The sequence below is a fragment of the Dermacentor variabilis genome, chromosome 7 (genome assembly GCF_050947875.1).
Source record: "Dermacentor variabilis isolate Ectoservices chromosome 7, ASM5094787v1, whole genome shotgun sequence".
Taxonomy (NCBI): domain Eukaryota; kingdom Metazoa; phylum Arthropoda; class Arachnida; order Ixodida; family Ixodidae; genus Dermacentor; species Dermacentor variabilis.
In genome coordinates this window covers 130,040,352-130,054,956 of record NC_134574.1, presented here as the reverse complement: position 1 = coordinate 130,054,956, position 14,605 = coordinate 130,040,352, and the positions used below count along the sequence as shown (strand labels likewise).

Genomic DNA, 14,605 nt, shown 5'->3' with positions numbered 1-14,605 from the left:
GTGTGAGGCCCTTTCGAAGCATTGAAGTCGTTTCAATTTTTGAAGTCGCCAAATTCCAATAGGGCTTTCGGATATTCCAAACTTCTTGGCTTTCAGGGCAAAGCATTGAGCCCATAAAGTAGGAATGTTGCTCTTGCCTGGAAACCAGCAGATGTTCATCTGCACACGCTCAGTACTCAGACCTGTGCACGTTAGGAGTCTCCAGTCCAGCCTTGCTACAGGTCCTCCTGCCGAGACATTACCAGCTCATATATCTGCTTGAACATTGCCGGGTACATGTACCTACTTGCTTAAAGGGACCCTGAAACTATTTTGACGATTTTGTAAAAACATACCATGTCGTTAGGGTAGGTCCTTCTGATCATTAAATGACACATTTAAGTGCTGTGGTTCAAGTGCTCTATGTAAAGCATGTAATTTATTATAAGGTTTTAGAAATGTGCATTGCTACTGATCAAAGCAGTGCCACTGCCTTGAATTTTCAGCAGACCCCTTCCAGTTGATGTAGCTAGCCCAATCGACGTCAGTTTGGCGAGCTATCCGATTGGCTACCCAGGTTGCGTCATCGATAATTTTTCCAGCTTTATGGCGAACAAATGTTGTTCGTAATAGTTGGAATGTTTGGCTAATGTTTCTACAGTGTAGACCGCTTATAATGAGAGTCGCGGGAGTTGTGAAAATCTTTGCTATAAGCAGTACTGCATTATAACCAAAGCATGCTTTTTTCGGCTTTTGCCTATGCCAAATCAACCACCCACCTTTCAAACACAATTTATTACAAATTTCACTCGCACACACATGCAACACAATTGCAACACAATTGCAACACAGCACAGAAACCAAGTTCTCCTGACAAGTGCAGCATCAGCAGAATAACGCTGTTATTTTCATCTGGAATTTTTTTTTTTTTTTAACAGCACTTCGAACAATTTCGTCCTCTACAAGCCTTAATCACTGAAGCGCTTTCTCACTCAAACTGTTCTTCGCGCAGTACATCTTCACTTTGCTGAGGTATTCCAAAGCGTCTTGCACGGGACATCTGGGTCTGGCGCCGGGTCGACATCGTCGTCTGACTCGTCTTCAGTTGCAAGCGCCACGCTACCGCGCACCGGTGCGACAATCGCATCATCTGTGCTCGCTTCCTCGCAGGCAGGAAGCTCCGACTCACCGGCATCGACGTATTCTTGGAAGGTGTCTGTGGTGGAAACAAACTTGCTTTCAACGAGGCCGGACAACATGTCATCGGTGTTGACCGTCTCATTGGCAACATTGTTTGTAAAGTGCCTTTACGGTTGCGACGACACCCTGGTCGAGCGGCTGACATTTTGCATTCGTGTTGGCAGGTGGAAACTTAACTTAAGTTGACTGCAGTCAACTTTGGCTTGATGTTGTGGGCTGTGCAATTGTCGAGAAGGAGCATGACCTGTTGCTTCTCTGCCAGCATGTCTTCATCGAACTTGCAAAGCCAGCTTGTGAACATGTCTTGCATCATCCACGCCTTTTTGTTGGATTTGTATGTCACTGGCAGGCACTCTTGCTTTTTAAAGCAACATGGCCTCGCTGATTTTGCAATGACAAACAGGTGGCGCTTGTTGCTTCCATCCATGTTAGCGCAGAACAACACAGTTATGTGCTCTTTTGAGGCCTTGCGGCTAGAGCAGGCTTCGCCTCTCAGCGTAAGAGTGCGGTTGGGCAGAAGGTTATAAAATACGCCAGCTTCGTCGGCATTGTATACGTCTCTGTCCGTATACGTGGACAGCATGGCTTCCAATTTTAAGCGAAGCTAGACTTCGATGGACTCGTCGTTGACATCACTTTCACCGCACACCACTTTGCAGCTGATGCCATGGCAATCCTTGAATCGCTGGATCCATCCATTAAGTAGGTTGAAGTCGTCGTGGCCTGAAAGAGTACCAAGGGACTTGGCTTTTTGTTGGAGCATGGGGCCAGTCACTGGTATGCTCTGAGCCCTAACTTCACGGAACCGTCTGAAGAGCACTGCGTCCACGTCTTCTACTTCAATGTACCTATTCTCTTCTGTGACAGGGAAGACGAATCTTGCTGCAGTTGCTGCTGCAATTTGTCCTTGTTCTTGTATATGGTCAACACGGTTGTGTTGGAAACGCCGTATTGGGCTGACACCACGGAGTAAGACATTTAGGAGGTGAAACTCCCGTCAGCGCCAGCGAGTGCGGGCGACCAGATAAGGTCGCAACTGTTGTATGCGCCGATGGGGCCTTATACAGTGGCGGCGCCATGCGGCGCGTCGTAGAAGCCGCAGCTAAAAAAAAATGCAGCGCCCGGGCAGGCGGCTTTCCAGGCCGCCAGGCGCCACCAGCACGATAATGGTTCCGCGGGCTTGTGACCTTTTCTGGTCGCCGCAAACAGCGGAGTTTCACTCCTAAATATTTCTTCCTCCGTGGCCGACACCTACGCCTTCTTCAGCCCACTTTCTATGTCCCTTATAATGCATTAATTCGTCTCCAGCGATAAGGCATGCCTCTTTCTCACACTGCTTGAAGACGCTGCCAACGGCATGGTGACAAAAACCTGACAACACGTGCACAGAGGACAACTACGACACGATGAGATCACAATGTGCACACACTAAATGCAACAAAGAGACTGAAAAGAAAAAAAGGGAGTGCGCTATCGCTTCTACCCCGCACTCCACGCAGCGCGCACCCTGATTAGGCACTGCTATAGTGACGAAAACACTCGCCCTCCTTCCTCTAAAGTCTCCCGCCCTTCTCCTCCTTTTTGTTTCGCTTTTCGCTGCTGGTCTCCACGCGCACGCCCACGCTCCCCCTTCGCCGCGTTTGCGCGCCCGGCAACGGTGCAGGCCGTGCTCAACGCCTCCGAGAAAAGGCCATGCTCCGTGCGCCAATTTCATGGTCATGCACTTAAAGGAACCGCTCTATAACCGGTGTTTGCTTCGCCCGCCTATGCAATAAATGGTCCGCCTATACATTGAGTTCTACGGGAGGTATATCGGTGGTCAAAAAAGCCACGCTGTAACCGGTCCCGCGCTGAAAGCAGTTACGTTATAAGTGGTCTGTACTGTATAAAAAAAGTCGCAGAAAGAGAACACGCAATGACAATTTATCTCTACACTCACACACTTCTGGCACACAGCAAGTGTCGTCTGCTTGTGTTAAATGTTCTACATGTTGGTGTGAGCTGCGCAGTCAGTGTTGGTCCCGAGCTTTCTTTTCGCAAGCACCATGGATTCCCTTGTTACATTGTGGGCTGTAAATGTAGTGATCGACGACTTGTCAAGGTTTTACATCGAGTGTCATATTACATAGTATAACTAGAGGGAAATCTGGCACTGCGATCGTTCAACCATCATGGGAATGATGGGAAGTGCAGGCTTCGTGTTGGCATTCTGTTGACTGGCGAACTAGTCTACAAGTATTTTTTTGGCAGTTTTGGTTTTCTCCCTGTGCAATTGCTATAACCTGCAGTGGGAGAGTGCAACGCAATGCTCTCTGCCTTTGTTATGTTGCTCGAAGTGGCGATAGTGCGCTGGGCCAGCGACTGGGACGTTGTTTGTGTCGCGGTGTGGTATCGAAGCCCTGACGAGAAAGTGAAGGCATCGTAAACATTGAAAGAACATGTTTTGAGCATTTGGACCTTGGTTTGTTAAATGTGTTAGGTTGGCACTGTAGCGTTATGTGCTTTATGAAACTTCAGGATAGGAAAAAGAAGGCACTACTGATACAAGACATATACAGTTGTACTTCTAGTGGCTTGACAATCAAATTTCATTGAGGGCTCCATTATGCATTGCTCGTTTATGTGCTCATTGAAATGCGTGTTTTAGGACTTTGAGAACACAAACTTACTTGTGGTAGGAATGGTTGCTGCTTCCTGGCTGTAGTCTAGTGTCGCAAAATGGGTACATGCAAAGCCACGCCGTAACGCTTCGGAAGCGGTACGTCAATATAAAATATGATGAAGCATACCCGTAGGAGGCCACTAGCGTCCTAGCTAGCACTGCAGCAGATGTGCTTAAAAGTACTTGAATAACAAACCATAGTAACAAACCATAGTAAACCATGCTACGTTTTATCTAACCATGCAATGTTTTTAGCTGTCCCCTGTGTGTCTATAAAATTTGTCTCAACCTTTTCGGGGACCCTTTGATGACTTGCTATCGTGTTCAGACCTATTTTGCTTTATTCCGCTTAGAATTCAACTTTCCTACAACTCAAACATCTGATGATTCAAAACCACTGGTCCCCTAGAGTTTAGTTTAATACGAGTTGACCGTGCGGTGGCAGCACTTGTGCAGTCAGTTCGTATAAAACCGTCATCACTTTAGGCACTTCACTTTTTTTTTAGTATTGATGTTCCTGTGTGTGCAGCAATACAGAACTGAAAAAGAGCAGCCGGGGTATGTTCCCCCACCCCGCAACACATCTGGGCCTGTTCCGATCCGTCAGTCTTCACAACTGTCCGACAAGAGCGTTGCCGACTCGGTGGAGGCCATCATTGGTGCCTACCTTCTCGTTACCGGGCCCATTGGTGCCCTTAGGGTAAGCAGTGCATGCATTTTCAGCTGCACCGTACCGCTGCAGCTGAGGCATTGTGGCTCAATGTGCCTGTCCTTGAACTAGCACTGAACTTCAACTAGAATGTTTACTAAACACAAAAAAAAGCGAGCTCTATCCAGGTATGCAAAAAGCATGGGATTTTTCACACAGGCCATGCAGGAAAAACAAATATCAGTTCGCTCACTTATGCAGCTTTCACTTGCATTTTTGCACAGAGCCATTGCACCTTCCTGGACACTGCCAATAGTGGTAAGCTGATGCAGATGTCACACTCTTCCTCTAGCAGTGCACTTGAGAGATTTCTCTGTAGATCTGCATAGTGAACTTATGCAAAACACGCCATGAAACGCTTTACCAAAGCTGAGCACTAACCAGCCCATTACTACATATTTTTAATGTGACTGTCTAGGGGGTATGTTATCGCTAATTTACGGATGTAATGTGCCACATTAGCCCAGTGGCTATGGCATTGCGCAGCTGAGCATGAAGTCGCAGGTTCAATCCCGGCCTCGGCGGTCATGTTCCTATAACGCTGGAATGCAACATGCTCGTGCACCATGCATTGCACGTAAAGAACCCCAGGTGGTGAGAATTAGTCCCACACTACCGCACGCCTCATAATCAGATTGTGGTTCTTGCACGAAAAACTTCAGCATTTAATTCTAATTTTTAGTTGGCAATATGCAGACAATGCTTCCACGTTCGCATTCTTATGCAAAATCTTATCTTGCTGCATGAAGCAAGGAGCCCGCATTCTCACATAAAAGAGACTGCTGGCTCTCTCCTGCTGATATTGAGGCCCACTCTATTATTCCGCAGTCTGCAATGTTGCAGGCCCATGCAACAGTCCATAGATATCAGTCATGGGGTGATCATTCATGATCATGAGTTACTCCCAAGCAAAAGCTCATGCACATGTGCACACCTGTTCAATCTTCTAGTGAATGGAGCAGTGACTGTTGTTGATATGTCTTGCCAGTGCTGTCATCACAGCTTCGTCGCTTTCGGCACATTAGTCGTATGCCAATCTTGAAGGGTTACTAGAGGTCCATTCGATTTATCCTGCACTTCGTGGACTTGTTCACACCAGTACATGCTTGTGCGGAACTGGCACGACACCTCTTGCATGAGCGGTGCACTGTCTTTCTGGCGAGTGCAGTGGATGCTTGAACTTATCCTGTATGAAGTCTGCACTGAGTGAAACGAAAGGTGACGTGCCGATGCTGCCACATTGAATTCATGAAACAAATGGCGAAGTGGAGCAGCTTGCGAACTAGTCCAGAAAGTGCAGGCGAATAGAATGGGCATTTCAAGATCACCCTGGCAAGAAGAAAAAAGAAAGGAGCAATATGCAGGGTACCGCTCCCCAGCTGAGCAGGAACATTGTGTCTAGGAAGAAGGAGGAATGGGGAAAATAAATGTGCTCTCTCGATATCTCCAAGAATAGAGATATCGAGATATCTTGGAGATATCTTGGAGATATGCTGCAAGTCCTTTTCAAAAATTTCTGTGGAAATATATTATCTTAGAGGCATTTCATACACTCCAATGTGTTAATCAGATTTGAGGAAAGTGTGTTTGGGGGCCCTTTAAGCTTGAGTGCTTGGTCGCAGGTGATGAAGTGGATGGGCCTAAAGCTAAAGCAGTGCAATCTGGATGCGCAAGGCGCCAGGGACGAAGGCACAGCGGTGCCGTTCATGGGATTCCCAGCGCCACGGACGTCATTGCTGCACTACACGGACGACCCCGAGGGTCGCCTGGCAAGTCAGAGTAGTCCGTGGCACGGACGTCTCTGCCTTGTGGAACAGACGCTGGGCTACACCTTCCGCGACCGCTCCTACCTGCTGCAAGCCTGCACGCATGCCTCCTTCTACCAAAACCGGTAACGTACATTACCATGAACCCATTGTCAAGATGGAGTCGCTGACTGATAATAATAGGTTGTCGCAGGAAGCTCGCCATCAATATGTCATACCTGCAAACCTCTTTGGCAATCAAGAGTAAGATCCGCAGGCTACACTGATGGCTGCATGGTAATGGAGTTCGGGAGTGCGTTGAGCCCCTCTCATATCAGAAAGATCAGCTATTAATTATTTACCAAGAGCAACTTAAAATGGCACATTTTGCACATGGATGCTGTGCGCCTTCTGCTGGCTTGGCTTGGCTGTAGCCAGGATGCAGATGTACCGATTCTGTGCAATCACACCAATTGCACGGTTGCATAATAACAACAGTGCAGTCTACATCTATGTAACTTGTTGTTCCTGTGTCATGTATCGACATGGCAAGCCACTGCTGGGCCATCAAAATCCGCAGGAGGCCTTTAGTTGGCCTATCGGATCCATCACGCACTTACGCTTCTTTCACGTAGACCTGATCATGATTTGATTTTCTTTTTTTTTCCTATATTATTGCTTATGCTTGTAACAAATATTAGATATAACAAAGGTGTTTTCTTATTTTTGTGTTCGATGCAACTTTGTTATAACAGGGTTCGACTGTTTGAGCTCGAAGCTGCCATCCTGGCCATCAAAGTAGACTAGGCTTAAAATCCAGTACTGTCACATATATCCGAAGTCATGTAAAAACTCCACCACACGATTCTTGCATGTGAAAGGATGACACCTGACGACTATGATCATTGGAAAACATACATAAATTTGACATCATACTAAAGTTGGTCGTGAGAAGCCGGATATTATGTCAACATTATTGTAAGGTTGTGACACAGCACAAAATTTGTGGGTGTCATGTAGCAATAAAGTTAGTCACAATGATGATGTGCATTGAAAAAAATAAAGGAGCGGCCTGTGTTTCTTCTGGCTGTGCTAGCGTGTGTGACAGCCACAGTGATCACAGGAACGAAACAAGCCAATGTATGATCAGATCATGGTGTATCCACCTTCAGGGTATCAAAATAAGAACTGGTTCATAAAACAATTTAAGCAGAAACTCCTCTGGTAATTGTCTAAGTATGCGCAAGCGTTGGGCCACTTGCTCATCTCCACACAGCCAGGTGTCATTATCAGTGTTATGGAAGTTGGTCCGACCAGTATAAACCCTTATCAACCCTCAGCGGTTGTTTGCTTATCATGTTTGATTGCGAACATGATAATACGGGTTTAATTAAGGTAGAGTTCATTACGGCACTCGAACCCACGGCCATTGGTGTTAAAATGAACTGAATTAGCCACAGTTCATTAAGGTAGTGTTAATTAAGGCACTTGTACCCTCTACCTTTGGTGGGAGTCGAAGCTACGGCCTTTGGTGTTAGGGTTAAGCACCTCTCCATTTGCTGAGGGGGGTATGCAGTATTCTTTGTAGGGTCAGGCATGGCCACATTGTTCCCAGTGATGCTGGGCATTGCACGCTTGTATTTCTCGTGTTTGTTCTGCGTTGCAGCCTTCTTCGGAGTATCGTTGTCGGGTGGCAATGGCGCGGGGCCTTTCTTCTTGTTGGTTGTGCTCGCGAGCGTCTTGCTGTAGTTCCCCACTCTGCGGAGAGTCGTTGAGTTGTTTCAGGCATTTTCTGTATTGACGCGGATACTCTGCATTCTTCTTCAGTAAGCAGCTTCAGTCATCTTGGCGCCATTACAGTAAGTGCGACAGCACCGCGGCGACACAAACTGCTGCGGCACGGCACTTGCTCATGTCCATGCAGCCCAGCGTCATTATGAGCCTTATCGAACATGGTCTGACCATTATACATTATACGATGCTTCATTGGTGGTCTGGACGTTTGTTTAGAGCTTGTTCTTTGTTGAAACGTATGCTGTTCTGTGTGTTGTATGGTTGATTTGAATTAATTTGCGTGCTTACGGGGGTATGAGCCATTGCGTTAGTCTTACGTGACGGACAGGTTTCTGTGTTTGGTAGGCGTAGAAATGCGTACACATTTAAAATAGTATTAGCAGGCAATTTAGTAGATTAGTCAGCAGTGTTCTAATGTTTACCAGTATTTTTCTAGTGTTTAGAGGGCTCGGACCTTCATTAATCCAGAAAATGAAACTTGTCAGTACATCCATCCTTAGGAGATCATCAGTGACGTTAATGCAATTAGCAGTCTGTCTTATGATAAGTTTGCAATAGGTGATTATATGATATATATGTTATAATGATTATTATAAAGAGCGGCATATATATCCGGTGACCCAAGTTTGCATGAAAGGAAAGCGGTTTGACACAGATAATGGAAAGTACACGAAGCGTTCACATTAAAAGACGTGCCGAAATTGTCCCTGCTCATTTCATGCTGGTGGCCAGAATTGGAGCACGCCCTCCCCTTCCCACGTATGCAGGCTGACAGACTGCTACCAGCGGCTGGAGTTTCTGGGTGACGCGGTGATCGACTACCTGGTGACCCGGTACCTGTACGAAGGTCCACACAAGTTCAACCCGGGCCAGCTCACCGACCTGCGCTCTTCGCTGGTTAACAACACCTTCTTCGCGGCCCTCGTCGTGCGTCATGGCCTCCACCGGTGCCTCCTCCACTGCAACCCGGGTCTGTTCAACGCTGTGTCGCGCTTTGTGCAGCACCAAGAACGCTCCAGCGAGGACGAGTTGGGCACCTCGTCTGAGGATGAGGACGCCATGGCTGAGATCCTGGATCTGAACGCCCAAAGGGACAAGGTCTCAGATAACCCCACTTACTGGAAGGTGCTCCAGGTGGGTGGTGAACGCAGACAATGTTGGACTGGTTGTGAGCAGTCTTTTGGCACATTGGCAAGTGTATGTTCGAGCATGCATGTTTGAGCACGCAGTGCAAGTGAGCCCAGCCATAGCTATACAGGGCTGTCATACCAGCTGTGTGGTGGCCTGCATGCCGTATTTTGAAGGTAATCTACAGGAGGTACAAAGCCGAGATGTCTCTGGCTTTGTGTGACCTGTCTTCTGATGCATTTAGTGCTAAGGGTCGTGCAATCACTAGTTTCGGAGTTGCATTGAAGCGAGAAGCAGACAAAGCATTAGTTCCCCTCTGCCTGTTCCTTCATATAGCGTCTTCCCTCTATGGGAGACACTATCAGCCATGGCGGCGGAGTTGATGTGAAAGTTTCGCAGGCTTTGCCTTGTGCCGCCGATGTGAAGATATTGTCATATCGTCGACACAGCATGATACCATCTCTTTGGTTGCCAACTCAAATTCAACGAAATTAAATTTTTTTCCCATAGAAATTTGTTCTTTACGATTTCCCGATAATTAGGAAAATTCTACAGCCCCTTTCGTGTAAGAAAAATTTGTTGGTGGATGTACTTATTGATGCTAAAGCATCAAATGTCCCATTGAGCAAAAAAACTGCACCTAACTTCCCATTGACTGCAATGCCACGTCACGAGTGCGCCTTGCACGCTCTTAACGCTGGCTCACGCTTGCTGGCTCAGGCAGCACATACCGCTATGAAGTCTGAAGCATCTACAGAGTCGGCGGCTGCAACCTTGACTGTAGCAAAACGTCGGTGGCATGCGGTGTTAGCGCTGCAGGCTGCTGCTGCTTGCTGGTTCGGGTAGCGTGTACCGCTATGGAGTGTGAAGCATCCACATCGTCAGCAGCCGCAACCGTGGCTGTCCATGCTAGTACGCCGCAGACGAGCGGAAGAACGCAGCAAAACGAGCGAAGAGGCAGGCAGCAAAATCCACCATTGTCGTCAACTCTCCTAGTACACGCGGGAAGGCTGAGGGGGGAGAGGTGATCGGAACGAGCATTAACACAAGCAGTACTCGCAGTTCAAAACAGAGGGACTGTATGCAGCATTTCATGCGGTGGTTTCTTGGTGCCCATGCCATGAACTTGCCCATCACTGAGCCAATCCAAACACGAAGGACCACTCAGTGGTGTTCAGTTGGACATTAATGCTTTCACATTCGCAACTCATAAGAAGTGCTTAGGTGTCCTCGGATTATTTTGCATAAAAGGTCAGATTTCAGTCAACGAAGCTGAGTTCCTATTTTAACAACATCATTATATTGACGTTTAATTGTATAATATTTAAAGGAAAGATGAGCATTGACATGTCTAAATGATAATAGAGGTTTAGCCTATATGACTGCTTTCTTTTTTTGTGTATTCATGCGCAAGCACAGGCTTCCTTAGTCTTTAATATACCATATTTACTCGAATTTAATGTGCGCTATTTTTTTTTCATAAGATGGGTCGAAAAATTGCGGGTGCGTTAGAATTGGGCACGACCCTAAATCTGCTTTACCATATCACTGAAGGAATAACGCGCCAAACAGACAACACAAGAAAAGATATGGGCGAGCACCTACTGTATGAGAAAGGTATTCAAGCAGAACTTTTTGTTGGGCTTGTTGGTGCATGTTACTGAAGTACTAAAGCACCAAACAGACGACACAAGAAGAGACACGGACAAGCGCTCATCCGTGTCTCTTCTTCAGTTCACCGATGACATTGTTCTATTCAGCAAGAATGCAGTCGAGTTACAACAAATGATTGAGGACCTTAACGGAGAGAGTGTAATAGTGGGGTTGAAGATTAACATGCAGAAAACAAAGGTAATTATCAATAGCCTGGCAAGGGAACAAGAGTTCAGGATCGCTAGTCAGCCTCTAGAGTATGCGAAGGGATTCGTTTACCTAGGACAATTACGCACAGGGAACCCTAATCATGGTAAGGAAATTTAAAGAAGAAGAAAATTGGATTGGAGTGCATACGGCAGACATACTCAGATCCCTACTGGAAGCTTACCATTATCACTAAAAATAAAGGTGTACAATCAGTGCATTCTACCGGTCCTATCATATAGGGCAGAAACTTGGAGGCTGATAAAGAAGGAGACTGACAAAGAAGCTCGAAAACAAGTTAAGGACTGCACTTAGACCGATAGAACGAAGAATGATAGACATAACATTAAGAGACAGAAAGAGAGCAGTGTGGATCGGAGAGCAAACGGGCATAGCCGATATTCTAATCGACATTAAGAGAAAGAAATGGAGCTGGGCAAGTCATGTAACGTGTAGGTTAGATAACCGGTCGACCATTGGGGTTACAGAATGGGTGCCAAGAGAAGGGAAACGTAGTCGAGGACGGCAAAAGACTAGGTGGGGTGATGAAATTAAGAAATTCGTAGGTGCAAATTGGAATCGGTTGGCGCAGCACAGGGTAATTGGAGATCGGAGGGAGAGGTCTTCATCCTGCAGTGGACTTAAGATCGGTTGCTGATGATGATTTCGTTCTATCCCATTTCATTATAACAAGGTTTGAATGTAGTACAGGCTGGAAATCCAAATGCTGGGCTGCGTGCCCAGACTGCGTAAGTGTGCAGTTTTTGTGGATCGTAAGCTTTTTTTTAATGCCGATTGTACCAACCAGCCCAGTCATACATGCTGTCTAACTGACCAGCCTGTCGATATCTGTGTGGGCGCAGCGCTTCTACTACCATGAGGAGGAGTGCCTGGAGCCCGAAGAGGTCGAGGTGCCCAAGGCCCTGGGCGACCTGTTTGAGAGCCTAATGGGGGCCGTGTTCCTAGACTGTGGCATGTCGCTGGACACGGTGTGGCGCATCCTGTACCGGTTCTTCGGTCGAGAGATCGAGTCCTTCAGTGAGCGGGTGCCTCTGCCCCCAATACGCACGCTGCTGGAGAAATTTCCGGACGCCCGCTTCAGGTAAGCAAATGTCAATAAGCAAAGCATACCTGCCAACTCTCCCGAATTTTAGAGCACAGCTCTTGGGCTTTCATTCCTGCATTGTGTGTCGGCGTCCCTCGGCGTAACTGAATGAATGAGCACAGCAAAGAATAAAAGGGCCAGTACGGAGCACAGCGGGGAATGAAAGACGACGATAGTGAAGAAAGCGGAGGAGGAGGGTGTAGTGGAACCACGAGGCAAAAAACGGGAGGAGGGTATGGCAAAAACGTGAGAAAAAAGCAAAGTGCTTTGCTAGACCAGCTCTGCGGTGATGACCGTTATGAGATGGCACCAGAGTATCGTGCTGTCATCTCTTCACCGATGATGCCAGCAATAAGGCATGCAGCAAGCATGTCCGCCGGTGCCATATATGGAAACAAAGTGCTGCATGAGCAGAGGTCTGTCTGCGGTGGCTGCTTTGAATCGCACGCACGTCACGTATTTGCTGCCTCTCACGTTGCTACACTTGGCTCCATTTGCAATGTGTCACACGACACAGATTGTCCAAACTAGCCACACTGTTCACAGTGTTCTCTTCCTAAAATAAATTGTGTACCTATATAATCATGATACAAAATATTGACATGCAAAATGAAAACATGTATAAAGCTGTGCTCAAATTCATATTAGGGAGTATCATAATCGTCAGGTATTTTTTTTCCCCATAAGATTTACAAATTTGAGCTCATTTTGCGACTTCACAAATGTTGCGTCAAGTGTTATGAAAAATAAGGTTTGGAAAGATGGGGTTGCAGTACTGGAAAAAATACGGACTAAAATAAAGCTGATGGTACCGGCACTGCCCTCTTTGCGGCAGCCCAAGACTTCATATGCCGCCAGAAGGGTAGTTGCTTCGAGCAACTTTATTCGTACGAGTTCCTGAAGCAGGCCAGATCAGCAACGCGAATGTGACTGAAACAGTCACTGTAGTCGAAACACCGTGTGTTACTTGTCAGCCTCTGCTGTTTCTTATGTCTTTTGTATGTTCATCTCTGAAGGTCACTGCAATTACTGAAAACAGTTCTTGTGTGTATGTCCTAGAACACAATGCCAATGCATAAGTGACTGTCTGCAAATGTTCTCTGAGGCATGCTGAGCACTTAGGGCTTTCTGCTTTTCGTTCTCACTTTCAGAAACATCTCGCTTTATATTTGAAACCATGTTTCCAGTGCCAACGAGACCTGTTTTTATTTTCCCCGATTTCACAGTTCAAAATGCAGCGAACTCAGCCACTATGCTACTAAACTGTGTGGGAAAGCGGGCCTCTTGATGGCAGGCAGGGAGGCATGGGATTGTGAGTAGCTGCCTCAGAATCAGCCAATAGACGACCGAGTTATATGCGAAAGCCAAACTTTTTGCAGCGTACAGAGCGGTTTTGCAAGTAGGAAGAGCATAGCTCGGTGCAGCGAAGGGACATACTGACAATTGTGCATGAGACAATCGTGCATGAACTATACCATGAGACGTTGCCTAGGCACTTTAGGTCCAAAGGTCAGACTCTCTTCTCTAAATCATATCCACACAGCCTGACCGTACAAACACCGACGCCCTAGCAGATGTGCATGGTCTACACAGTGCATCGCGCTCCTGTCAGAGTGTTTCAGCACAGCATGACCGGGAATCCGTTACCTCAATGCATGCCCACTTTGGACCAAGGGGCCTGAACAAGTGCATACCTGCCCAATTTGACTGTGGGGATAATTTCAACATACAGTCGAACTCTGCTATATCGAACTCGAAAAAAAAACGCTTATCAGTTCGATATAGAGCATAATTCGATATAAGCCTGCTAAATAATTGGATGTCATAAAAGCACATACCATTTATAAGATCGCTTTATTGATTAAACTAGCTTAGTTTGGCACGAAATAGTCCTGCATTTTCTTCTGCTTTGGCAATTTTGCTGCCTGCGACGCACGCACTTTTCCACATTAAGGAGTCGGAACAGCTGAGGCCGCAACTTTCCGCATTCGCGCAGAAGCACCGGACTAGTGCGAGCGCACCAATCACTTCGGAGGATGTGGGCCAAGGACCGTCGTTGCTTTCCTCATTGTGCCCACTTTCACTTGTGCTCGGTACGATGTTGGCAATGTAGTCTTCGTTTTCGGGCTCTCCCGTGGTCGCGACACATCATTTGCGCTCACAAACTCATCCACCGTTGATTCGTCAACAGCTTCCAGAAATTCTGACAGTTCGCTCCAAACTTCGGCAACACTGGCAACGGCTTCGTCGCATTCATCAGAATTTACGGTCATCACCGAGCACGCGGAAGTCGGCACGGCTGAAGCAATTTCAGATTAACCACTCGTACACGGCCGTGCGTACGGGTCGGGCGCCACGGGCACCGGGTCGAGAGTTTGGACGCTTTAGCCCTAATCTCCCCCTTATTCTTCAAGATCGTGCCG

At 47.0% G+C, this 14,605-nt stretch overlaps 1 protein-coding gene across 1 annotated transcript in view; it reads left to right on the top strand.

Annotated features, from left to right (window-relative positions):
* LOC142587927 (endoribonuclease Dicer-L-like) overlaps nt 1-14,605 on the top strand; it is a 59,251-nt gene that overhangs the window by 35,267 nt on the left and 9,379 nt on the right. Inside the window, exons 16-19 of the mRNA XM_075699302.1 lie at nt 4,371-4,541; nt 6,173-6,441; nt 8,857-9,223; nt 11,941-12,179. Of these exons, the coding sequence (XP_075555417.1) occupies nt 4,371-4,541; nt 6,173-6,441; nt 8,857-9,223; nt 11,941-12,179 (1,046 nt within the window). The remainder of the gene's footprint in view (nt 1-4,370; nt 4,542-6,172; nt 6,442-8,856; nt 9,224-11,940; nt 12,180-14,605) is intronic.